This window comes from Phyllopteryx taeniolatus, chromosome 1 (genome assembly GCF_024500385.1).
Source record: "Phyllopteryx taeniolatus isolate TA_2022b chromosome 1, UOR_Ptae_1.2, whole genome shotgun sequence".
In the NCBI taxonomy this organism is placed as follows: Eukaryota; Metazoa; Chordata; class Actinopteri; order Syngnathiformes; family Syngnathidae; genus Phyllopteryx; species Phyllopteryx taeniolatus.
Window position 1 is genome coordinate 28,591,339 of NC_084502.1, and position 27,086 is coordinate 28,618,424.

General features: G+C 40.9%; 1 protein-coding gene across 4 annotated transcripts in view; it reads left to right on the plus strand.

Moving 5' to 3' along the window:
- The window catches only part of nid2a (nidogen 2a (osteonidogen)), a 70,456-nt gene that overhangs the window by 25,466 nt on the left and 17,904 nt on the right, over positions 1-27,086 (plus strand). For 3 of the 4 annotated variants that reach the window (XM_061785901.1, XM_061785892.1, XM_061785919.1), the window contains 21 exons: positions 2,690-2,822; positions 3,583-3,909; positions 4,796-4,904; positions 8,191-8,230; positions 8,313-8,422; positions 8,517-8,650; positions 8,754-8,865; positions 10,202-10,402; positions 10,482-10,712; positions 16,944-17,090; positions 18,442-18,570; positions 20,382-20,504; positions 21,546-21,682; positions 21,763-21,868; positions 22,014-22,147; positions 23,264-23,369; positions 23,499-23,626; positions 23,733-23,838; positions 24,990-25,114; positions 25,194-25,299; positions 25,394-25,527. In XM_061785901.1, coding sequence (XP_061641885.1) covers positions 2,690-2,822; positions 3,583-3,909; positions 4,796-4,904; positions 8,191-8,230; positions 8,313-8,422; positions 8,517-8,650; positions 8,754-8,865; positions 10,202-10,402; positions 10,482-10,712; positions 16,944-17,090; positions 18,442-18,570; positions 20,382-20,504; positions 21,546-21,682; positions 21,763-21,868; positions 22,014-22,147; positions 23,264-23,369; positions 23,499-23,626; positions 23,733-23,838; positions 24,990-25,114; positions 25,194-25,299; positions 25,394-25,527 — 2,878 coding nt within the window. The remainder of the gene's footprint in view (positions 1-2,689; positions 2,823-3,582; positions 3,910-4,795; positions 4,905-8,190; positions 8,231-8,312; positions 8,423-8,516; positions 8,651-8,753; positions 8,866-10,201; positions 10,403-10,481; positions 10,713-16,943; positions 17,091-18,441; positions 18,571-20,381; positions 20,505-21,545; positions 21,683-21,762; positions 21,869-22,013; positions 22,148-23,263; positions 23,370-23,498; positions 23,627-23,732; positions 23,839-24,989; positions 25,115-25,193; positions 25,300-25,393; positions 25,528-27,086) is intronic. The other variant, XM_061785909.1, reaches the window with a different exon arrangement.

Consider the following 27,086-nt stretch of genomic DNA (forward strand, 5'->3'; position numbering starts at 1 on the left):
AAAGGTAGAGGTGGCAAAGGCCAAACAAGAGGCATATGATGAGATGTATACCAGGTTGGACACGAAAGAAGGAGAAAAGGATGTATACAGGTTGGCCAGACAGAGGGATAGCGATGGGAAGCATGTACAGCAGGTTAGGGTGATTAAGGATAGAGATGGAAATGTGTTGACTGGTGCCAGTAGTGTGCTAGATAGATGGAAATAATACTTCGAGGAGTTGATGAATGAGGAAACTGAGAGAGAAGGGAGAGTAGAAGAGGTAAGTGTGGTGGACCAGGAAGTGGCAATGATTAGTAAGGGGGAGGTTAGAAAGGCATTAAAGAAGATGGAAAATGGAAAGGCAGTTGGTCCTGATGACATTCCTGTGGAGGTATGGAAGCATCTAGGAGGTGGCTGTGGAGTTTTTGACCAGTTTGTTCAATAGAATTCTAGCGCGTGAGAAGATGCCTGAGGAATGGAGGAAAAGTGTGCTGGTGCCCATTTTTAAGAACAAGGTTGATGTACAGAGCTGTGGGAACTGTATAGGAATAAAGTTGATGAGCCACACAATTAAGTTATGGGAAAGAGTAGTGGAGGCTAGACTCAGGACAGAAGTGAGTATTCGCGAGGAACAGTGTTGTTTCAGTGCCTAGAAAGAGTACCACAGATGCATTATTTGCTTTGAGAATGTTGATGAAAAAGTACAGAGAAGGTCAGAAGGAGCTACATTGTCTCTTTGTAGATCTAGAGAAAGCCTATGACAGAGTACCCAGGGAGGAACTGTGGTACTGCATGCGGAAGTCTGGAGTGGCAGAGAAGTATGTTAGAATAATACAGGACATGTACGAGGGCAGCAGAACAGTGGTGAGGTGTGCTGTAGGTGTGACAGACGAATTTAAGGTGGAGGTGGGACTGCATCAGGGATCAGCCCTGATCCTCTTCCTGTTTGCAGTGGTGATGGATAGGCTGAAAGATGAGGTTAGACTAGAATCCCCATCGACCATGATGTTTGCAGATGACATTGTGATCTGCAGTGAAAGCAGGGAGCAGGTGGCGGAACAGTTAGAAAGATGGAGGCATGCACTGGAAAGCAGATGAATGAAGATTAGCCAAAGTAGGACAGAATATATTTGCGTTGAATGAGAGGGGTGGTGGGGGAAGAGTGAGGCTACATGGAGAAGAGATAGCAAGAGTGGAGGACTTTAAATACTTGGGGTCAACCGTCCAGAGCAATGGTGAGTGTGGTCAGGAAGTGAAGAAACGGGTTCCAAGCAGGTTGGAACGGGTGGAGGAAGGTGTCAGGTGTGTTTTGTGACAGAAGAGTCTCTGCTAGGATGAAGGGCAAAGTTTATAAAACAGTGGTGAGGGCAGCCATGATGTATGGATTAGAGACAGTGGCACTGAAGAGACAACAGGAAGTAGAGCTGGAGCTGGGGGAAATTAAGATGTTGAGGTTCGCTCTCGGAGTGACCAGGTTGGATAAAATTAGAAATGAGCTCATCAGAGGGACAGCCAAGGTTCGATGTTTTGGAGACAAAGTTAGAGAGAGCAGACTTCGATAGTTTGGACACATGCAGAGGAGAAATAGTGAGTATATTGGTGGAAGGATGATGAGGATGGAGCTGCCAGGCAAGAGAGCTAGAGGAAGACCAAAGAGAAGGTTGATGGATTTCGTGAGGGAAGACATGAGGGAAGGTGGTGTTCGAGAGGAGGATGCAGGAGATAGGCTTCCATGGAAAAGGATGACGCGCTGTGGCGACCCCTAAAGGGACAAGCCGAAAGAAAAAGAAGAAGAAGTAGTAGTAGTTAGGGGCATCTTACCCATTGGGGATGTGAGCGTCGCAACACCCCCCAAATTTGTGACACCTACCTGCTGCTAGAAAATGGCCCCTGGTCTGTAGTTTGGTCACCCCTGATTTAGATGTTAATACAGCAGTGGAAAGAAAATCTTTTGTTGAAAAGATGAATTATGTGGATAAATGTCTTGGTAATTCATAAATCAGGGCTTTGCTAAGTCTTCCTGAATCTTAATTGTTCATCTTAAGAAGACATTTTGAACAATTGTATGCTTCCAACTTTGTCTGAGCAGTTTGGGGAATGGCCTTTTCTGTTTCTTGTTCTATAAAGGTATGGCCGTATGGGTTTGGTGTGGAAGACCCTTACGTGAGCCTTGACCTCAAATCTGTCATAAACCTTTGGGATGAACTAGAACAGAGATTGTGAGCCAACATCAGTATACCTCTAACATCACAAATGCTCTTTTTGACAAATGAACAAAAATTCCCACAGAATTGTGGTCATTCTTCCATGTTCACTTCCAGATGTCCTGATCGTTTTATCCATATTGCGTCGCTAGACTACCAACAACAAGGCTATTGTTTTTATTCAACCATTAAACGATGATTTACAGCGACATGTAAAATTGTGTTGTAATTGCCTACAGTTGCTGACAACCACAAAAAACGGCTTTGTATCATCACGCCATTAAAAAAAAAAAAAAAATTTTAATACCACAACTCAATTGGCTCTAGTGTGTCAAGCTGCACCCGAGATCTGCTACATTAACTGTGGTTGATGCTTTAGTACCCTTCCCAAACATGGTGTACTAAACCGAAGAGACGGACTGTACTTCATGATGAAATTGGGTTAAGTGTTAGTTAAAGGGAGATATTTAATGCATTGCTCAAGTGACTGTTTTTTCCCATTCAAGGGTTGGTAACACTGGTATTCCAGGCGTTTGGCTTTTCCACACTGGGAACCGCTATTCTTTTGACAACATTGTCCCTGCATCTGTTGGTGGTCTTCTTGCGACACGTTCCCCAAGAAAACATGACCAACCTCTGGTAATTTCTCTTGCTGTTTTTTTCAAGTCCCTATAAAGTGAAAATAAACGTCTTTTAAATTTGACGAACCACAGAAAAGAGTGTTGTTAACAACCCTGCCAAATTTGAATGATTAAAGAAAAGCATCATGTATAGTATATAAAGTGAGGGTTGAAAAATTGTAAAAAAATCAAGCAATTGTCTATGCACTTGAACGGTGTCAACTGTCAATCAAATACCACACATCTTTCTTATGCCGACACATTCCTTCATTTTTATTATTATTATTTTTTTATTTAACGTGCATTTAAGAACACTTTTCTCATTTGCGATGCCGACCTAGCTGCAGACAGCAGCGTAAAACAAAGCAAAATAAAAGTAGATACAAATACATATTCAACAGATTGTACAATGTGATCTCGTTCAGTATTTACATAATACATTACACTACATCAAAGCATATAGTGAATAAAAGGGGGCAACGATCATGTACAGTATCCCTTACTAACATTTTAAACAATGATATGAGCTGAGGTTTATAATTTGTTGGAGAGTGTTCCAGTCATTTGAGGTAGAAAATTGAAAAGAAGATTGACCATAAGTGAAAAACAGTTGAACGCTATACCTCCACAACTGACGACTACATACAGTAGTTCTCAGTCCTAGCACATGTTTCCGGCAATTATTTTCCAAATAGTACAATGTATTTCATCTCACAAGGTCTTTAAGTAATAACTCACCAGTATATCATGCCTGAGGCCTTGGTGGTTGTTCCCCCCAGGGCGCAACTACCCCCGAGTACAATGACTTTGAAGAGTACACAGACAACAGCAACTTTGACTCTGCTCATCAAGAGCAGGACAGTGATTTCCCTCTGACAGCTGAAGATATGGAATTCCAGCCAGTGCTCGCTGGTGAATCCCTCCAGCCGGGAAGCTCTGACCTTCCTTTGTCAGCATCTGTGGCGTCCCACGGCATTGAAGATTTACCTTTGACCTTTGAACCCAGGCAGGGTTCAGAGGTGGTGGCGAGGCAGTATGCACCGCTTCCTCCTCAAGAGGCCATCCCAGATGGAGGTGCTCAGTGGTCCCAGGAGCAGCAACCACAGGTAAACCTGGAATAACCAAAATCGGAACGTTTACCAGTTTGAAAAGTGCTTGAATTTTGGTCAAAAAAAGACAACTCTCTTTCTAGTGGAATAGTTTTTTTTAATGGGAGAATTCAAATTTTTGGGATGTGGGAGGAAACCGGAGTCCCTGGAGAAAAACCACACAGGCACGTGGAGAACATGCAAACTCCACACAGGCGAGGCCGGGATTTGAACCCCTGTCCTCACAACTGTGAGGCAGATGTGCTAACCAGTCGGTCACCATGTTAGCATATATTAACATATGTACCATAAACATCCATTTTTATACCTCAATTTGCACCCATGCTTCAATATTTCATAACTGTTGGATGTATAATGCATCATGTCATTATATACTGTCTCTTACAAAAATGGGTAAACACCCTCACATTTTTGTCAATATGTTATTATATCTTTTAATGGGACAATTCCCCCATTCACACCTGAGATATGTAACAGTAACAAGTCACATGACACCTGGGAGGGAACATGGCTAACTGGACCTAAATTGGACATTCTCACTTAGGGGTGTGCTCACTTTTGCTGCCAGGAGTTTAGACATAAATGGCTGTCTGTTGAGTCATTTTGAGGGGACAGTCACTTTACACTTTTATGCAAGCTTTTCACTTACTACTTTACATTGTAGCAAAGTGTCATAAAACCTAATCTCAACAGATGGCAACAAAGGTGAGTAGACCCCGAAGTGAAAATATGAAAATCAATGTGGGCATGAACCTGTAAATAATGTCATTCATTCCCTGTATGAGTACGTACTTTCTTCACCGTCTGCTACTTTTTTGTGTGGTGTAATATCATCTCTTTTAATGTAATGTAAAAATGCTGTCTCAACATTATCCTCCTATAGGTTCCTGTGGAGGTGGGAGATTTGCATCCACGTCACAGAAATGAGCCACCCCTGTCCCGTGGAGGTCATGTGGTCAGTGTGGAGGAAGATGTTGCGTTTGACACAGGAGGTAAGACACGTTGACAGAAATGTACATTTATGGTGTACATACAACCCCAATTCCAATGAAGTTGGGACATTGTGTTAAACATAAATAAAAACAGAGTACAATGATTTGCAAATCATGTTCAACCTATATTTAATTGATAAACTTTATTGTTTTTAGCAAATAATCATGAACTTAGAATTTTGTGGCTGCAACACGTTCCAAAAAAGCTGGGACAGGGTCATGTTTACCACTGTGTTACATCACTGTACCCTGCCTTCTGCCCGAAGATAGCTGGGATAGGCTCCAGCACTCCCGCGACCCTAGTGAGGATAAGCGGCTCAGAAAATGGATGAATGCACAACGTCCCAACTTCATTGGAATTGGGGTTGTAGTTGTAAATGTATGAAAGGAGGATGCCTGAGAGGAAGTGGAGGGAAATGATACCTCACCCTCAGCAGCTGCACTACAATACAGCTGTTGTGCAGCTCCCAATTCTGTGTGTTTTTGTGCACTCATGTACATGCATATGTGTGTTTCTTTTAATGTCCCTCGCCATAAATTAGAATCTGTTCTCAGTAAAATTAGACACCCCCACCCCAGTTCAGGGTGTACCCCGCCTCTTGCCCGATAATAGCTGGGATAGGCTCCAGCATGCCTGCGACCCTAGTGAGGAGAAGCGGCTCAGGAAATGGATGGATGTTGTCAATAAATCAGAAGAGAAGACAACATCATGTGGGGTTTCCCCAAATTTTTAAAGGCATAGTAGTCTTACTGTATGTAAACTTCTGACTTTGAAGAAAGTAATGAAAATTGTATTTAAAAAAAATCATTCTGTCATTATTCTGGCATTTAGCAAATAGAGCACATTTTCGTAATCCTACATGACCTAAAACTGGAAAAGTTTAGTCCGATTTCATGTCAGACATTGCGCGGGGAAAAAAGCATGTCTTTTTATATAGTGAATGTAAACGTTTGGTTTCAACTGTATATACAGCGGCTGAAATAAGTATTTAACACGTCACCATTTTTCTCATTAAATATATTTCCAAAGGTGCTATTGACATGAAAATTTCACCAGATGAGAATCCAAGTAATCCATACACACAAAGAAAGTAGAACAATTACGCTCAGAAATTAAATTGTTTGTAAAAATGTGAAATGACACAGGGAAAAAATATTGAACACGGCAACTGGTATTTATTTAATACTTTGTAAAAAAAAACATTTGTTTGCAATGACCACTTCAAGACGCCTCCTGTATGAAGACACCAGTCACATGCATTGCTCTGGTGTGATGTTTGTCACATGCATTGCTCTGGTGGATTCAAGTCAAGTGATTGGCTCGGCCATTCTAGCAGCTTTATTTTTGTTCTTTGAAACCAATTGAGAGTTTCCTTGGCAGTATGTTTTGGATCATTATCCTGCCGATGTCCACCCTCGTTTAATTTTCATCATCCTCGTAGATGGCAGCCGATTTTGGTCAAGAATGTTTTGGTACATTTGCCCATTCATCCTTCCTTCAATTATGTGAAGTTTATCAGTACCATTTGCTGAAAAGCAGCCCCACACCATTATGTTCCCACCTCCGAACTTCACTTTTGGCATGGTGTTTTTTGTGTGATGTGCAGTGCTATTTCTCCTCCAAACGTGGTGTGCATTATGACAAAAGTTAAATTTTGCTCTCATCAAAGCAGGCTATATTACCCAGTATTTAACTGGCTTGTCCAAATGTTGCTCAGCAAACTTTAAATGAGCTTTGACATTCTTTTTTTTCAGCAATGGGGTCTTGCGCGATGAGCGTACATACAGGCCACGGCGGCGGAGTACATTACTCAATGTTTTCCTTGTATCAACAGTACCTGCTAATTCTAGGTCTTTTTTAAGCTTTCCACAGGTGGTCCTTGGCTCTTGGACAACTCTTCTGATTATTCGATGCACTCCTTTGTCAGAAATCGTGTGAGGAGCACATGATCGAGGCAAATTTATGGTGGTATGATTGGCTTTCCACTTACGTATTATGGCCCCAACCAGGCTCACTGGAACGTTCAGAAGCTTAGATATGCGCCTGTAACCAATGCCATTGTTATGTTTTGCAACGGTTACTTTGTGATGATTTTGAGACAGCTCTCTGTTCTTACCCATCATGAGATGTGTCTTGACTCATACCTTGGCAATGAGACCTTTTTGTAGGCCATCAATTAGGACTGAACAAGCTGATATTCATTTGCATTGACAAGGGGCTAGATTGCTGTTTGATTATTGATAGATTTTAATTGTTGTCTTGGCTTGCCATGCCTTTTTGCACCTCCCTTTCTTCGTGTGTTCAAACTTTTTCCCTGTGTCATTTCACATTTTTACACACAACTTAATTTCTGAGCTTATTTGTTCTATTTGTTCTAGTTTCTTTGTATGTATATATACAACCCAAATTCCAATGAAGTTGGGACCTTGTGTTAAACATAAATAAAAACAGAATACAATGATTTGCAAATCATGTTCAACCTATATTTAATTGAATACACTACAAAGTCAATTCAATGTTCAAACTGATAAACTTTATTGTTTTTAGCAAATAATAATTAACTTAGAATTTTATATTTTATTTTAAATATAGGTTGAACATGTTTTGCAAATCATTGTATTCTGTTTTTATTTATGTTTAATGTCCCAACTTCATTGGAATTGGTTTATATATATATATATATATATATATATATATGAAAAATCGTTTTGGTCGTTATCTGCTACTGGAGGTGTTGTGTGAGCGGCAGAGTCAGCAGCAGGGGCTTCCATTTTGTCAAATACTCCATGCAAGTAAATCATGTGCCTAACTCTGGGCAGGCAGGACTATTCTTCCACTTTTTGTTCCATGGTTCAGGCATTTTGTTAACCAGCAATTACTTGTGATTTTACTGTATATTGCAGTAATGAAGATAGTTGACATATATTGGAGTAAAAGTTAAAATTTTATTTAGGAAATGTAGTGACGTGAAAGTTGCCAGAAACATAAATAACAAATTAAAGTGCAGATACCTGAAAATTCTACTTTAGTACAGTATTTGTATTTCATTACAGCATTATGTGTGCATGCATGTGTTTGCGTGCATCTGTGTGTGCGAGTGTGTGTGTGTGTGTGTGTGCGTATGTGTGTGCGTGTGTGTCGGTCTATGTTTCAGCAATGTTTTCCCATCTTCCTTTCTGTCAACAGTATACTGTATAGTTACCATAAAATTAAGTATGTGTTGCACTTTTCATCCCATATCAGACAGTACTGATACTAAATCTTCAGCTTTTTGTCTGTTTTTAGTGATTCAGTACACCACTGAGAATAAGGAAACGTGTGCGAGGTACTTTACGGTTCGAAATAATATATTATGGGATTTTCTCAGCCTGTTAATATTCAGGGTAATTGATTTGTGTTTGTTGCAGGTTCCAGCAGCAGTGCTCTCAGAATGCATTTTGCTCTGACTATGCTACGGGCTTCTGTTGTCACTGTCAAGCCGGCTTTTATGGAAATGGCCGTCACTGCCTGCCGGAGGGTTAGTCGTCAGCTCCCACTGTCCTCCTCTCATATTTTTTAAATTCAGTGAAACACACTGAGCATGATTAACTTTTTGGTGTTTTGGTCTTCAGCGGCCCCCCAGCGTGTCAGTGGAAAGCTCAGTGGAACAGTGACCGTGGGTTTGACTCCTGTGGAGCTGAACAACATCGATCTGCATGCTTACATTGTGGTTGGAGATGGAAGGGCTTACACAGCTGTCAGTGAGGTAGTAATACTTCCAAAATGAATTGAATGCAGCTTGAAAACCAATGAAAGATCAACTGCATTATCCACATTTCATTTCTGCTGGCCTTCACATGATTGGTTAGATCCCTGAGCCAGTGGGTTGGGCCTTAATGCCGGCTGCACCAATTGGAGAAGTGTTTGGATGGCTGTTTGCTCTGGAGCTGCCCAACAGCCAAGCAGGATTCAAAACAACAGGTATAGCACTCTTCTCCATGACATCATGTATTTATGAAGGGCAGTTAGGGATATACTGTAATTAAGGTTCACAGACTTACTATTCAAATGCTATCATATACATTACTGAAAGGCTCTTTTACACAATACTGAAATGTTTTCGCTCATAAAAACTTTTCAAATGTGCTCATAAACGAGTGGACTGCTCTCATACACATGACTGAATGTCTTGCTCTCATAAACACTACTCAAACGTTCTCACGTGTGTATGTAAGACATGCTCATGCGTGTGTGTGTGTGTGTGCGTGTGTGTGCGTACACGTGCATGCAAGGGTCTCATACTCGTGCACACGCGGAGTGTACATGACGTGCGCATGACCGTTTATGAGATGCGTGTACGGGAGCATTATTGACATACATGCATGAGTGTGTTTGACGTGTGTGTAAGCGTGACCGACATGTGCTCAAGTGTGTTTGACATGCGCATCTGTACGCATTTGAACAGTGCCTGTACTTGATATGCGTGCGTGAGCGTGTTTGACATGCGCGAATGAGTGTTTGACATGTGTGCATGAGTGTGTTTGACAGGTGCGAATGAGAGTGTTTGACGTGCGCACAAGAGTGTTGGACTTACATGTGTGAGTGTGTTTGACATGCACGCATGAGTATGATTGACATGCCCGCGTGAGTGTGTCTGATATGCACTTGTGAGCATGTTTGACATGCGTGCCTGAGTGTGTTTGACATACGCGCATGACCGTGATTGACGTGCATGTAAGCTTGTTTGACATGCGCGCACGAGCGTGTTTGACATGCACGCATGAGCGTGTTTGACGTGCACATGAGCGTGTTTGACATGCGCGCCTGAGCGTCATTGATATGTGTGCGTGAGCATGTTTGAGTAGTGTGACTTTCAGATGTGCGTATGAGAGCATTTCACTAGTGTTTATGAGAGCATTTGGCAAGTATTTATGAGTGAGCCTTTCATTAGTACAGTATGTATGAGAGCATTTGAACAGTAAGTGTGAGCGCAAATCCCGAATTATGTCCCTAACGGACCCTTATGCATACTTGCGGTTGGCATAAGACAAGTAACCAAACCCTTACATATCATATTACCAAGGCTGAAATATTGGAAAACAGTCTTGACAATGCCTTGAATCATGATGTTAGCCTTCTTCTCTACATCTACAGTCCAATCACGACACAACAAGTTTTGTCATTGTTTTCAGTTCAAGTCAGTATTAGTCACGATTTCTGCCACCCGGAAGCACCTATTGTTTACAAATAGTATGAAAGGTTCTATCATAAAGATGATAAAAAATGAGAATTGCTGACATATTTTTTTTGTTAACAGGGGCTGAGTTCACTCGTCACGCCGAGCTGTTTTTTTACCCTGGCAACCAGCGGCTGTCAATCACTCAGATAGGACGAGGCCTCGACGACCACAACCACTTCACTGTGGACACTGTGCTTAGCGGCAGTGTACCTTTCCTACCTCCTGCTTCTGAAGTGACCATGGATCCCTTTAAGGAAATATACCATTACTACCCATCAGGTAAGCACAATGACCACTGACGTCACCTGACACCAAGGTGTGCTGTTTGCTTAAAAGCACCTGTTACGTTCGTCTTCAGTTGCCACGTCCAGCTCCGTGAGGGCGTTTACCGTGGTCTCACCGGACCGGGGATCCGAATCCTTCTCGTTCCAGCTGAAACAGAACATCACCTACCGTGACTGTCGACACGGCAACCGCGCTCCCCCTGTGGAGACACTGCAGATCACAATGGAAAGAGTGTTTCTGATGTATGTGAAGGAGGAGCGAATCTTAAGATACGCCATCACCAACAAGATCAGCCCAGTTGGAGGTTAGTCGACACACAAACTACAAATTGTTTGATTTACATACCGCTTATCCTCACTAGGGTCGTGGGTATGCTAGAGCCTATCCCAGCTGACTTCGTGCGAGCGGCAGGGTACACCCTGAACTGTTTTTGGAATGTGAAACTGGAGTACCCGGAGAAAACCCATGCAGGCACGGAGAGAACATGTAAACTCCACACAGGAAGGCTGGATTTGAACCCGTGACCTCAGAACTGTGAGGCGGATGTGCTACCAGGTGTCCATTGTGCCGCCTTCAATAAAACCAATAATAACAACAATATATATTTACATTGAAGCATAACCGCTGCTTTAACAAAAGCATAATATACAATTGAATAGATTAAATAAAAAATAAATTAGAAAACCATGAAAAATAACCAAAATAAATGATAAATACCAAATTATACTTTTAAAGTGCAAAATAACAATTCAAGTTTAACTGAGTTTTTTTAAATTTTTTTTTTTTTTACTCTCAGTATATTATTATCAGTTGCATTGCCACGTGCGGCGATTCTGCACCGTCCAGCCACACTGGGGCTCGAATCCGCACCGCTACATCGGTTGGAAGGCGAGTGCACTGACCGCTGAGCTAAAAGCCCAGGGCCACTAACTCAGTGGCCAGCACCCTCTTTTAAGGATTGGAGAGTGAGGTTTCTTGACGTACATTCAAATCTTCCACCTGTTACACTAGCACCTCAACTCAACTTTCAAAAGATGAAGGGAGCATCAGACTGTCATTTTGATGTCACATTTATTAGAAGAACGGTTACGAAGATGTACACATGCAAAGGCCTGCAAGTGCGCACATGCGCATGCACCAATCACCCCCCCCCCACACACACACACACTGAGCACAGCTGGAAGAGCTTTTGGGGATCAGGGGTTTTGTAAACATGGACTAAGTGCTATGTGTGTGTGTGTGTGTGTGTGTGTGTGTGTGCGTGTGTGTGTGTGTGCGTGTGTTTGTGCGCGTGTGTGTGTGTGTGTGTGTGTGTGTGTGTGTGTGTGCGTACACGTGCATGCAAGGGTCTCATACTCTCTGGGAAATAATATCCTATCCAATGACAGATTTTGAGGAAGGGGGTGGGTTGCCGGGCAGAATAGCTTCCTTATGATGTCATGAGAATCACTGGAATTGAATGGCACTCAATAGAACACAGACCTCCCCCAAGGCCACTCACAATTTGGATCAGTACCAAACTGCAAACCCTCATATAGTAGATTATGTTGGAAACATTTGGAAATTCTTCATTTTTGATATACATACACTTTAGCCATTTATAATATTGACAAAATAAGAATATGTTGCAAAACAAAGGTTATGCTTAACTGACAAACTATGATGAACCTATAGCTGTCAGTGCATATGTAATGAACAGTGTTTTGAGGAATTAATTAAACAAGGGAGGCTGATCCACATTAAAATGGGGGAAAAAAACTTTGGTATGGGCCTGCAGTGTTCAGTCTAAAATTTACACGCCTGGTTCACTTAGTCAGACAGGACCAGCTGCAGCTCACCCACGTGCTTTACGCGTTTTATTTTTTTATTTATTTTTTTAATGGCTTTAGATAATCAAAGCTGTTTGTTAGTCAGTTACTGTAACTGATTAGTACTAAACTTTGAGGGGGTGCAGCAATTCAGAATTCAAATCTTCTAAATGTGACACACCACTGAGAAGACGTTGTAACAACCCTGCCATATTTGACTGATTAAAAAATCGGCAAGTACAGTGGTGCCTTGAGATACGAGTTTAATTCATTCTGTGACCACGCTCGTAGCTCAAAACATTAACAGTTAACTTTCTCTGAAGTGTCTATGTGTGGCGCATGGAGCGAGACTGTGAAGAATTGCAGACCACAGGTGGAGTCGTCCAATACGCCACTGCCTTGCTCCGTGCACCACGCGTGGCATAAAACTGCCGGCAACATGAATTTTTGAGGATTGAAGGCATAACTTGATACCCAGCTGCACGTTGTAGTGGTAGAAATGAACCAAGATGTTCTTACCACTGATGGAATGACGGCACTCAGTACTTACTGTATACTTATGGCAGAAAGCCAAAGTGCGTAAGTGGGCTTGGCTTTAGCCAAGGCCCAAAAATCCGGACAACTGAAATGGTGAGAAAGAGTTTATTGCTATAGCTCACCATTTGAGTACTAAATTGTTCTCAGTCTTTGCACACGTCTTCAAGCATATTTAATGTACTCAGAAACAAATCAGTTTAAAGTTTTTAAAGGGTACTAACATTGCAACTATTGATGCTATTCATTAGCCCGTCATTGTATTTTCCATTATGTATTAGCATTAAGTTACCAGGGGCATTCCGAAGACAAAGTCGTTTTGTTGTTTTAATTATAGAATGTGTAGGTCTAGTTCTCTTTGTTTTATTTTAGTTTGTCAGTAAAATGTAACTGGGCGTGGCATCAAACAGCTTGAAGCCTCTTTTTTTAATAATTGTTTTCTGTCTATCAAACTGTTGCTTATTGTGAAGTGAGTTGAGTTCACTGCCACCATACAGCGCTCGTATCTCAAATTTGTGCTCGCAGGTCAAAGCAAAAAAATCGACCAAACAACACCTTGTATCTAGAAAAAGTCAAGTTGGGTGACTCATATCTCAAGGCATAACAGACATTTTCTCCATAATCTCATAATAGCTTTGTTTATGTCGAACTGCCGAGCTGCTCACAGTTTCCCTTATGACGGCAGCAGTGATCACTTTCCTCTCAAAAACAGCAGAGTAACTTTTTCCTTTTCCTCGACATGTTTTGACTTGGGAGATGTCTTCCGTCAAGTGGCAGTACAAGAAACAAATCTGCCGTCAAGTAACGACGCTAAATCCAAATCCTATGTCCTTAAACAGACGCGACCACGGGTACGATATGGGGTGCATTTGGAAATGCATTACTAGTGGGCTGTCGGACACTCCGGCCCGTTTACAGATATCGATATGGCGGTGCTCGCAAGGCCGTCATGATTCTCAGTAAGCAGTGAAAAATTACCTTATTAAATATAGGCTACATTTGTAACATTAGATATTACATATCGTAGTACACCTTTTTCACAACAAAAAAGGTAGAGCTGTACTTTTATACATTTTGAAAAGGTTTTTTAAAAATTGTCTTATACCTATATATAATACGCTGTATCAACTTTTGATGATTGTTTCTTAGGATTAAAATGCATATTATACGCAAAATAAATTAAGGTACAGCATCGTCTAGCATCTTTCTTATGCCTACACATAACTGCATGTTTGATTTGTGAAAATACATCCGCTTGAAGCCTCCAGTGGGTGGAATCATCGTGTGGTTTTCCACGCTGTGACGAGAGGCTCTAGCCCACCTAGCTCATGTGCTAACAGGCATGGGCCTAGTAATAATAATGAGAAGCTCGCTGTTGCGTTTGAAATGATGGTGCTGAAGTTCTAAGATAGTGGGAGAGTTCGGACTCATGCCGGATGCCAAAATGCATCACTGTGCACTGTTTTAGCCATACCCAAAACAATCAGGAGACCTGAAATGGTGAAAAACAGTTTACCCTATATCTACACAATTGAGTACTACATAGTGATCAGTCTTTGCACATGTTTTCTGCAATTTTCTTGAAACATGTACAGTATTTAGAAAAACAAATGCTTTGTGCCTGTCCATGTCACTCTCTGGTGTCCACATTTGGGACGAGGCTTGATTAGAAGCAAGCATCAAGCTCTGGCCTGAGGAGATGGAAGCAATCCAGACTAAACTTCAGTGTCTGTGTGCAGGGAACTGTCTGTCTGTCTGTGTGACTCACTCGACTGTGAATGCTGAGTATCATGTGATTAAATGCGGAAATTTAATAGTGTAGTAAAGTGATTCTCTACTCTAGTACACGAGAGAATCACTGCCTAAGTACAGTTCAGTTGTATTTCACTTTCAAGTTCAATATACTGCATTTAATCCCTAAGAAATGTTTTTAAACATTAGGGTATAGTTTTTATGTAATTTTTGTGTACAAAAGATTTTCACTAAATAATTATTTAAGTACACTTTTTTTTCCCCCTCATTTGTCTCATTTTTTTTAACACTACTCCACTACTATATTTTAAAGTTGGTTATGATGGTGGCACTTGAAGAGCTAAAAATTTTTTTGCGGGGCGGGACTTAGAGTAAAATGTTTGAGAAAGTAGTGTATCAGAAAAAAAACTGTATTTTCTTCTGCTTCTTGAGTTCGTTTTGGAAATATCTTCTTAGAGATTTTGAAATATTTATTTTTTTTGTGGAAGAAGATTTAAAAAAAAAAAACAAGGGCGGTGAATAAGAACACGTAGAAAGCATTCAAACAGATTTTGCTTTGATTTGATCCATGTACTAGAAGCACATGACATCTATTAACACTAGTTAATCAGGCAGAGATTTCAGATCAGTGACTGCCTCTCTCAGCATTCACATTGGTAAACAGAATAATGTGAAGCTATATTTTCCTCTTTTTTTGGAGGAATGTTGAACCACTGCGCCAGTCGGTGGTTGAGAGATTGAAAACATTTCATGTTGTAACACATGGTCAATGTGAGGTCATGGTGTAGGAAACCTTTCACACACATCCGCTCACTCATCATGCCTTGTGTGTGTGTGTCTGTGTGTGTCATGTCTTGGTGTGTCTAACTTCAACCATGTGCTGAACCTCGAGAACATGAAAGAAGTCACTTCCTAAAAAGAAGCCATCCTGTGGGAATTGGTCTGACGTGTTTACTTAGCCTTATTGTTGTAATCATTCTAAGCACTTAACTCTAAATAGTCCAAAGGTCAACTCAATGTGAATTTAGCACATTTCTTGTTTCCTTTCCTCTGCCAATTTGCGTTTGTTTTCATATATGGCACTTTTTATGTTGTGTGCACGTTGCCACAGTATTTGATATTTCACCCAGATTTTTTATATAAATGAGAAGTATTCTTTCCAGTAATAATGCCATAAAACGTTTGTAGATCTCTACCTTTATGAACAAAATGTGCTGTGCATGCATAATCAGAAACTATGCAGTGAAAGGGGAAGCCCTGCCGCGAATAGTGAAAACCTGTGAGTAAGTGAAGCCCCCCGCAAAAAGATATAAAACTGCCTATATTTTACAATTACACATTATGTATTCAAAAAAACATAGATGGGCTAGCAAATAGCGGTGTTGTGGTTTTAAGTAACAGCTATTTAAACACAAAAAGTGAAGCAACACATGCAGACAGATAATATAAAAAACTCACAGGAATATCCTCTGCAATGAATGACTACCATTAGTGCTGCTTACTGAGGAGCTGAGACCATTTATGTGTACTGTATATCAGTATGTCTGTATTGTCATCAGAAGGAGCAGCACAATGTCTATTAAGCAAAAACTGGAAAAAAACTGATTAATTTATCCATCCATCCATTTTCTTTTCCGCTTAACCTCACTAGGGTCGCGGGTTGCTGGAGCCTATCCCAGCTGTCATCGGGCGCCCTGAACCGGTCGCCAGCAAATCGCAGGGCACAACAAACAAACAACCATTTGCACTCACAATCACACCTACGGGCAATTTAGAGCCTTCAATCAACCTACCACGCCTGTTTTTGGGATGTGAGAGGAAACCGCAGTGCCCAGAGAACACCCACCCAGGCACAGGGAGAACATGCAAAATCCACACAGGAGGGGCCGGAATTTGAACCCCGGTCCCCAGAACTGTGAGGCAGATGTGCTAACCAGTCGTTAACCGTGCCGGCCACTGATTAATTTATTTAAATTCTAATTAATTATGTAATTACTGTATGTTTTCCTAAGGTACAATATAGAGTACTATTTTCCTTGTTAAAAACAGATTACAGCCATTTTCTTTGTTTTTATTTTATTTTTTTTATTTAGGATGCTGGAACAGATTAATGGAATTTTCATTCGTTTCAATGGGGACAGATGATTTGAGATATGAATGTTTTCAGTTTTGAGCGTGGTCACGAAACAAATTAATCTGGTAAAGGTACAAGCTTTAATGCCAAGCCACATTTCCTCCAATGACAAATTTGGAATCAATTTGACTGTAACATCTATCTTTCAATTCATTCAAAATGTCATCAGATTAACAAAAAGGTCTGTGTTTTGTTGGTTAATTTATTTCCCTGGTGCTCATAAAAACTATTGAAGAAACATTTAATAAATGGTTAAAAAAAATTATGTTGACATAAAAAAACATTTCTTTCTCCTGCATTACTTCAGCGGGGTCAACAGGACCAGAGCTGGTTAACCCCTGCTATGATGGAAGCCACGACTGCGACACGACTGCCCAGTGCATCCCGCTGGAGGACAAGGCTTTCCAGTGCCGATGTGGAACTGGTTACAGAGGGGATGGACACAACTGTTATGGTATTTAACTTCTCTCTCTCTTTCCGCTTTGGAAAAGTGTCTTGAGATGCATTTTTCCTAATTATTGACGTTTTTATGGTTTTCTGTGGGACAGTGGTGTCTACCTTACACCAACAGAGGTGGCACAAGTACGGTGCACTTAAGTACAGATACTTGCAGAAAAAAGACATACTGGTTCAACCCATTTACTTCGTAAAAGTTTTAAAAAGTACAGACTATAATGTACTTAAGTACAAAAGTAAAACATTTTTTTTTACTGTCAATTGTAGACTATACCTGTTTTTACCTTGGCACAATGAAAAAACATCTGGACACAAAATAGTTTCACTCTTTCATTGCCTTGCAAAGTGCTCGTACTATCAAAACTGTGTTCCCGTAGCTTTGCTAAGGTTGTGAACTTACTAACAAAAATGCTACATTTTCTATTGATAACAACTGAAAAAAAAATGCACCTTTCATGTTTTTTCCCCAGATTAGACAGATTTTGGTTTCTAGTGGAAGAAGCTGGAGGTTTTTAGGATGAGACAATACTCAAATAATCATTCTTGTAGCTGACAACATCAAACAATTCTCTTATATAAGGCCATGAATAGATCTTGCTTTTTCAAATCCTTTGCTGTAGTGATTAATGCAACCTGGTTCACATTCCTTTATATCGCAGCTGTCTGTTTTTTCCGCCTTGTAAGTCCCCAAGATCTCCATAAATCAGTCAATCATGACCGTTACCTGTTTCTATTTACGTATTTTTTTAGGCTGTGTCATTCTCCGTGGAGGTTAAAAAATAACAAGCCTATTTTGACAAAGTAAGGAGTAGAAAGTAGAATGTAGGATGTAAAATTAAAAAGTACAGATACTTGAAAATTCTACTCAAGTAGTCGAAAACTATTTGTAAATCATTACTTCCCACCAATGCACACCAAACACATGCACACCCACTTCAAGACAGTTCAAGGTGCTGGGGCATCTGCCCATCCAGCGTGTATGGAAGGAATCATCAATCCCTCTTCTCCTCCTCTTTGTCTGTTCCCCCTCCTTGTGTTTGATGATCTAATTAACAGGGACTTCCATTGCTTTAAGCTTGTCCATGGCCTCTCATTAGCCCAGTATTACGTCTGTGTCTCCTGCTGACAGCACTAGGAAAGCCCCAGGCTCTGCCTTGGTTCCCATGGATGGGCCTCAGTGTCTCTCCCTGACCACATACTGTAATCACAATGTCTTGTACAGTACTAAGAACGGAGTCTTGGCTCCAGGTGTTCACACTCACATATGGACATGTTCTTCAGCTTACGAACATGTTTGTTCTCTCTCTCTCTCTCTCTCTCTCTGGCTCTCTCTCTCTCTTCCTGGTTAGATGTCGATGAGTGTGCAGAGGGCCTGCCAGCATGTGGTGCTCATTCGCAATGCATCAACTTACCTGGTAGCCATCGCTGCCAGTGCCGGAGCGGCTATGAATTTGGCTTTGACGGACGTACATGTGTGGGTGAGTTGTTAGCTGCAGCATGTTAGATATGTTGAAGACCAGCATACACGACACAGGTTGGATTCTTCATGAATGTATGTATATTAACCTATTTTGGCAAGTCACTGTCATCTGAAATAATTACTTAACAATATTTAAAAGGTTTCATGACAAGACAACATGATCAACATAATAGCCCTACTTTTCAGTTAATTTTTATGCTTTTCACTAATTCAACCCAACAACTATTAGTTTTTTTTATTGCTAGTGCCACAGAATTTAAAATAAAAATTTTAAAGTCAGTTGTTAAAAAACATCAGTTTCAGTACTATTTCCAGGAGGAAGACTTTTGGCCAAATCTTTAGGTCCGCCGTACACCGAGCAACTCAGCTGAAAGTTCTGGGTGCTGGGTTCGGCAACTTGTTTTCACTGGCCCCTGGTTTTTCTGTGATCAAAAATTTGCACATGAGCTTTTCACCCACCCCCAATAAAGATTTGTTTTAAGCGAGACCCAGCTGTCTGCCAGTATATAGAGTATATGTAGTTTGTTTTACAATAATACTTAACTATATTTACAATTTCATAACCAGTTGACCCCAGCATACTTGCGGTTTGAAACCCGCGGATTCACCTATTCGTGGATTTATTTTCCAATTATTTTTCAATTGTTTTCCTTTTTTTTTCCATTTGTTTGTCTTTTTTCTTTAGTTTTTTTCTTTTGGGCCCCCCCCCCCCCAAAAAAAAGATGACCAGGTTAGGGTGTACTCCGCTTCTCTACCAGTCAGCTGCGACAGGCTGTGACACTAGTGAGGAAAAGAGGTACAGAAAATGGATAGATGGACCTGTGGAGTTAAGCGCGGAGAGTCTCTGTCACCAAAATGCACGGGTTGCGCTCAATGAATGGGGTGATCGATCATTGCCAACAGCCTCTAAAAATAGTCACACTGCTTTATTGTCACCCGTTTCCTCGTCTTTGTGGCTATCTTCTACTTCCTTGACAATCGCGCCATGTTTTTGTGGTTCAGTAAAAAAATAATAGAGTCCAGTATATTGTATGTGGAGCCTCAAAGTCTGAAACAGGGTCAGGGTTTTTCCGTTGCAGCATGCCGGTAGATGTGCGGTGTTCAATCACTTGGTGGGTGGCAAAGAGTCGCCGACTGTAATTTTTTCGCAATGGTCCATTTCAGTCACATTTGGCTGCATTGCTCAGTGTGTGGCGGGCCCAAGTCTCACTAGTCAATATTTGGCCATCACAGCCAAGCGGTGGTGCTGAAGATTATGATTGACATGTAGAGTGCCAAATGATTGCATGAACAGTGAAAAGCTGGATGGCAATAAGGTCACATTGTGCAAACTAAACAGAAATGTTTTAAAACTCTGGCATCTAGTCACCCACAGTTTAAAACATATTGTAACATGCGCTACTGAGATTGTGGCAGATATATTACCAAAATGTGTTTTTAGCTATGCGTAGCTTTGTTACAGCTAATGGCAATACATTAAATTACATGAACAAAAGTAGCAGAACCTTTTTAATGGAAAACAAATATGTAGAGACAATAGAGATTGCTTTGTGTGTGCGTGTGCGTGTGTGTGTGTGTGTGTGTGTGTGTGTGTGTGCACGACCCTCCTGCAGCCAACATTGTGAACTTTTGATGAACCTCCTCTGAACACTCTTTCTTCTCTCACCGCATTTTTTTTTTATTTGTTCAAAATTACAATGACGGTGTAGCTCAGGATTAAATCTGTCTGTCCAGTAGTAATATAGCATCTATGGCAATACATCAGCACAGATATACAGTGTTCCTTTCCCTATGACTGTATGTCCTTAGACACAGATGAGTGCAGCTCCTCCCCATGCCACATTAATGCGAGATGCACCAACAGCTTGGGCTCCTTCCACTGTCAGTGCCAGAATGGATTTTATGGAGATGGTTTCCTCTGCTCCCAACGAGGTCAGTGATCCTGCCATGGGTATGTTTTTCTGTGCATTTATGATGTTTACATGTAGACTAATAACTTTTGGCCACACCTCCAATAATTTTTTACCTCAGTCCAATTGGCACCAGTGTATAAAAGCAAGCAACATTTTTTACCATTCCATTTGTTTTTTGCTCAACAACCACTTATATTATGCTAAAAAAAGTAATTCGTCCAAGGTGGTTTCCATACCACCTCTGCTGCCGATCGGGTTGCAACAGTAATACAGTGCAACTGACACGTATATGCATTGAGTATGACATGCTGATTGCATGAACAGTAACTGAAAAATGCTGTTCAGTGGAAGCATACATATCGACTGAGAAAATTGTAGCCAGACATGTTTTTGTAGGCACCACAAACTGGAGATGTTCGAGAAAAATAGGACATTTACACAACTTAGAGTATGTGTTATTTTTCCCCTTCCAATATTACATCATTGACTTTAATGAATGTTTTTGCAAAGTGGAACTGTGCGCATAAAGTTACAGTCAGATGTTGCTCGTAGGCTGACCCGTTTTTTTCCAAACCTTTGCTTGCATGAACATAAAACATGTTTCCATGGCTGATCTCTTGTAAACAATAATTATATCATCAAGCACAATGTTAAATGTTGAATGTAGTGGTGTCAAACTACCAACTGTGGAAACGTAGTCCATGGACTGACCCATCCTGCTTCTTCATATAGGAGTCTGACAACTCTGTAGTTGTGGAAATGGACACACTAAAACCAATAAATCAATTCTCTTCTCGAGCATTTAGGATCAAGCTGCAGCATTAACTCAATGAATCAAACAGCTTTGGGACGAAATAGTACAGCGATTGTGAGCCAGGCCCTATCCCATAAATGCTCTTCTCGATGAAATTGGCAAAATCCCAAAGACACAGTGCAACAACGAAGCTCCTACAACTGGGTGGATTTAGAATAGAATGTCATATAAGGAGTAATCTTCTTCATACCGTTTACATAGAGTTATTGCAAAAGGTGCCTAATTATCATTCATACTTGTCTATAGGGCAGACAGATGGTACTAAGAGCCAGTGTGAGCAGCACAGAGACAGTCTACAGAGTGATCCGGAGCAAGGTGGTCAGCCACCTGTTGGGGTTTTTATCCCTCAGTGTGACTCTGATGGACAATACAGACCACTGCAGGTGGGTACTGAGAGCCAGAAAGTGGATTGATGACTACTGACCAGAAAATGGAGCTCAAGAGGTTGAATACTCATTTGCAGTGCCATGGCTCCACTGGACATTGTTGGTGTGTGGACAATAGGGGGCAGGAGAGAGCAGGAACCAGGACACCTCCTGGTACTGCACCAACAGACTGTGATAGACATGGTGATGAGCACACACAATAAACCTCAGTGACAATTCATGTACAGTACATAATTTAAACACCTTGAGCATTGCCTTGCTATACTCATTAAAGGGATCGATTCAGAACATTATGTTTACATGCTTTGTCTGCCTCTAAACCAACCAGAGCAACCAGGACAACTTAAAACCCAATGTGAGCGCCACAAAGACAGCGTACAGACCACCAGTCCTGAGGGTGATCCTATATTGGGAGCCTTCATACCTCAGTGTGATACTAATGGACGGTACACACCTCATCAGGTAAGAACTTTTTAAACTATAGCACAGATTTGTGCTTAAATCGTGCCTACGCAATTGACGTACAAATCTATAATTCATCATTGCATTCGTACTTCAATTAGAGTGTACGCTGCGAACAAATTTCGAACTTAACTCATCAGACCATGCTAAGGCACAAATAATGAAGGATCAGCTTTCGAAAAAACGTCAAACACACATCTTTTACCCAAGATGCACAATGTATTCAAACTATAGTCATTTATAAAAGTGAAAATAATCATTTTAAAGATAATAACTTTTAAACAGGGTATTTGCTAATAAGTGGACTAATTTTTAAAATAACCATGAAAAGGACACTTCTCATCACTTTTACCCTCATTCCGTTCAAGTGCTTGTATGTGCATTTATGTATCCACCGCTGGCTGTCTGTGTGCAGTATGACCTTCTCACTTAACGAGCAGGAAAATTGCCCTAATTTATTCAAGGCTTCATGCAGTTATTCCTTTATATCCCTACGATAATCTGATTTAGGCTCTATTTTTTCTGTGATTTTTGCGTGTGCAAATGTGATGTAAATTGATCGAGTCGCACACACACCGCCATTGGCATGGTTGCTTGTGGTGTCTCTGATTGGCATGGCTCATATAATTTCATGAACTTTATCAACTACAAATGTCTATTTGCTGAGCTATATTTATTCCTTATGACTGTGTATTTCAACAACTTTTGCAACGTTTGTTCATTCTCGGCTCGGATCTTTTTTAAACGTATGTTATGCGCCACATTCTCTAATTTAACATTGGAATTAATCAAAAATGATTCACATGATTATTATATGTTGTCAGTCTCTGTGTTTAGCAAGCTTTCCGTTATTACCAATCTTTTGAAAATAGGATAAAGATTAGGAGAGTTATAAAAGTTTTGGGGCCTCATCTCTTGTGACTATAAACCTCTTGTGTATTGGCTTCGATGCGTCAAATGGATGTCCTTTTCATAGAGAAATAGGGATGAGTCCAACGGTGACTTTGAGTATACCCTCAAACTTTTGCACAGAGTTAAAGCATTCCTACGCATTTATTAGTGAATTAGGCCCAATGTGTTTGCCATTTGATATGTTTTTTAATCTTGTTATTTCAGTGTCACAGCTCTAGTGGACATTGTTGGTGTGTGGACAGCAAAGGACAGGAAAGACCTGGAACCAGAACTGCACCTGGCACAACACCCATCGACTGTGAGAGACCGGGTATGAAAAATACTCCGAGCAGATCGACATTTCATTAGGCTGTCACTGTCATGAATTATATGATGGAAGTTTTGTTGTTGTGACAATGCATGTGCTTTCCATTCTCTAAAATGAGTCTTACATCCTCAGATGAACGTCCTAAAACCCTTTGTGAACACCATAGAGACAGCATACAGACCACCAGTCCAGAGGGTTATCCACTCGTTGGAGCCTTTGTACCTCAGTGTGATGCTAATGGACAGTACACACCACTGCAGGTCAGGAGAAGATGCCTGAGCTAGCGATGTTTTTATTTAACACTTTATTTCATCTAACACATCAAACTTTAATTTATGCAAAATGATTAACACCCATGTGTCACAGTGTCATGGTTCTACTGGGCATTGTTGGTGTGTGGACAGTCAGGGACAGGAAAGACCCAGAACCAGAACTAGGCCTGGTGCACCACCCACAGACTGTGACAAACCAGGTGAGAGAAGGAAAAGTACACACAGAAAGGTGGAGTTCTTCCACAAATCTCTAGGTCATTAAACTGTTGTGTTCTTGGCAGTAAAAGAACCATTGCCGCAGCTGTATTGTTTCATTGTGTCACAAGGCTTTCCTTGATAAACAATGGCCTTAGAACACCATCATTGCTCAACTCAATAACAAGTCGAATAGGCATCAATTTGTAAGTGGTGCTCCCTTGAGGTCAGGTGATTACTTTAAAATGCCTGGAAAAAGGAGATGATATCATTGCAATAAACATATGCATGTGTAAGTTTCTATCCAGCACAAAGAAAATGAAGATATTTTGTTTGTTTTACTTTTCAAAGGAAAACAATGGGTCAAAGGCCAATGGTCGGCTGTGGCTCAGTAGGTAGAGCAGGTCGTCCAGTGACCGAAGGGTAACTGGTTAAAATCCCGGCTACAACTGTCCGCATGTCGAAGTGTCCTTGGGAAAGACACTGAACCCTAATATGCTCCCAGTGAGCCTTGCATAGCAGCAGTCGCCCATTGGTGTATGAATGTCTGTGTGAGTGGGTGAATGTGAGGCTTTGTAAAGCGCTGTGGGCACTGTGATGGTGTAGATAAAGCGATATATAAGTGAGGTCCATTTACCAAAGTCAGGGCTTAAAACTATACTTTAAAAAAGGATTAAAAATCATCCCTTCATAAGAAAGGCTAGAAATCATAGGGAAATCTAATTACTTTTACACAACATGTTCTCTGTCTATCTTTCTCAACCAGAGGAACCAGATCGTACAAAAACCCACTGTGAGCGTCACAGGGACAGTGTACAGACCACTAGTCCATAGGGTTATCCTGTAGTGGGGGCCTTTGTGCCTCAGTGTGATGCAAATGGGGAATATACTCCACGGCAGGTAAATACTGTATGTGAAGTGTTGAGGCATTATGTCTTTTATATATTTTGGTTAGACGAAGACGTAATGCTCATTTTAGTGTCACGGATCTAGGGGACATTATGGGTGTGTAGATAGTCAAGGACAGGAAAGACCAAGTACCAGAACGCCACCTGTTGCAACCCCAATTGACTGTAACAATATTTTCAATATTTTCAGGGTTACTTAAACATCTTTATATTTCTTAATATTGCCAACTTTGCGTTTTAATGTCCAGAGCATCCTAAAAGCCACTGTGAGCAGCACAGAGACAGTGTACAGACCACCAGTCCAGAGGGTTATCCACTAGTGGGAGCCTTTGCACCTCAGTGTGATTCCAATGGACATTACACACCTCTACAGGTATTTTATTTTATTTTATATTGGAGACGTTATGTGTTTACTGTATGATATGTTTTATTAAAGGTTATTGTGCATTCAGTGTCACAGCTCGATTGGGTATTGTTGGTGTGTGGACAGCCAAGGACAGGAAAGACCTGGAACCAGAACTCCACCTGGTACACCACCCACTGACTGTAACAACCCAGGTTCTAAAACCAAATCCTTCTCCATATTTACCACTGGCTTATATGTTTAAATCATGGTTGACTACAACCTGTATTTTTCCATTCACTGTAAAAGAAGGACCGGATCGTCTTAAAAGCCATTGTGAGGAGCACAGAGACAGCGTGCAGACGACCAGTCCAGAGGGTTATCCACTACTGGGAGCCTTTGTACCTCAGTGTGATGCTAACGGACAGTACACTCCTCAACAGGTAAATTGTATCAAGTTTGAGCATCATGTCTTGTACAGCGGCTGAAATAAGTATTTAACACGTCACCATTTTTCTCATTAAATATATTTCCAAGGGTGCTATTGACATGAAAATTTCACCAGATGTTGGGAACAACCCAAGTAATCCAAACATACAAAGAAAGTAGAGCAAATAAGTTCACAAATTAAGTTATGCGTAATAATGTGAAATGACAGGGAAAAAGTATTGAACACACCAACTGGTATTTATTTAATACTTTGTACAAAATCCTTTGTTTGCAATAACAGCTTCAAGACGCCTCGTGTATGGAGAAACTAGTCGTATGCATTGCTCTGGAGTGATTTTGGTCCATTCCTCCACACAAGCAGTCTTCAAAACTTGAAGGTTCCATGGGCTTCTTTTATGGACCTTGAGTTTCAGTTTTTTCCATAGATTTTCAATTGGTCAGGTGATTGGCTGGGTCATTCTAGCAGCTTTATTTCTTTGCTTTGAAACCAATTGAGTTTCCTTGGCAGGTATGTTTCGGATCATTATCCTGCTGAAATGTCCACCCTCGTTTAATTTTCATCATCCTCGTAGATGGCAGGAGATTTTGGTCAAGAATGTTTTGGTACATTTGCCCATTCATCCTTCCTTCAATAATGTGAAGTTTATCAGTACCATTTGCTGCAACGCAACCCCACACCATCATCTTCCCACCTCCGAACTTAACTGTTGGCATGGTGTTTTTAGGGTGATGTGCAGTGCCATTTCTTCTCCAAACGTGGTGTGCATTATGGCATCCAAATAGTTAATTTTTGGTCTCATCCGACAAGACTTTATTCAGTATTTAACTGGCTTGTCCAAATGTAGTTCAGAAAACCTTAAATGAGCTTTGACATGCTTTTTTTTTCAGCAATTGAGTCTTGCATGATGAGCGTGCAAACAGGTCATTGCGGCGGAGTGCATTACTCACTGTTTTCGTTGTGACAACAATACCTGTTAATTCCAGGTCTTTTTTAAGCTTTCCACAGGTGGTCCTTGGCTCTTGAACAACTATTCTGATTATTCGATGCACTCCTCTGTGCGAAATCTTGTGAGGAGCACATGATCGAGGCAAATTTATGGTGGTATGATTGGCTTTCCACTTACGTATTATGGCCCCAACCGTGCTCACTGGAACGTTCAGCAGCGTAGATATGCGCCTGTAACCAATGCCATCGTTATGTTTTGCAACAATTAGTTTGCGATGGTCTTCAGACAGCTCTCTGCTCTTACCCATCATGAGATGTGTCTTGACTCACACCTTGGCAATGAGACCGTTTTGCAGGCCATCAATTAGGACTGAACAAGCTAATATTCATTTGCACTGACAAGGGCCTGGATTGCTGTTTGATTATTGATTAGATTTTAGGTGTTGTCTTGGCTTTCCATGCCTTTTTGCACCTACCTTCTGGTGTCCAATACTTTTTCCTGTGTCATTTTACATTTTTACACACAACTTAATTTCAGACCTCATTCTACTTTTTTTAATGTATTGCCATACATGGATTACTTGGGTTGTTCCCAACATCTGGTGA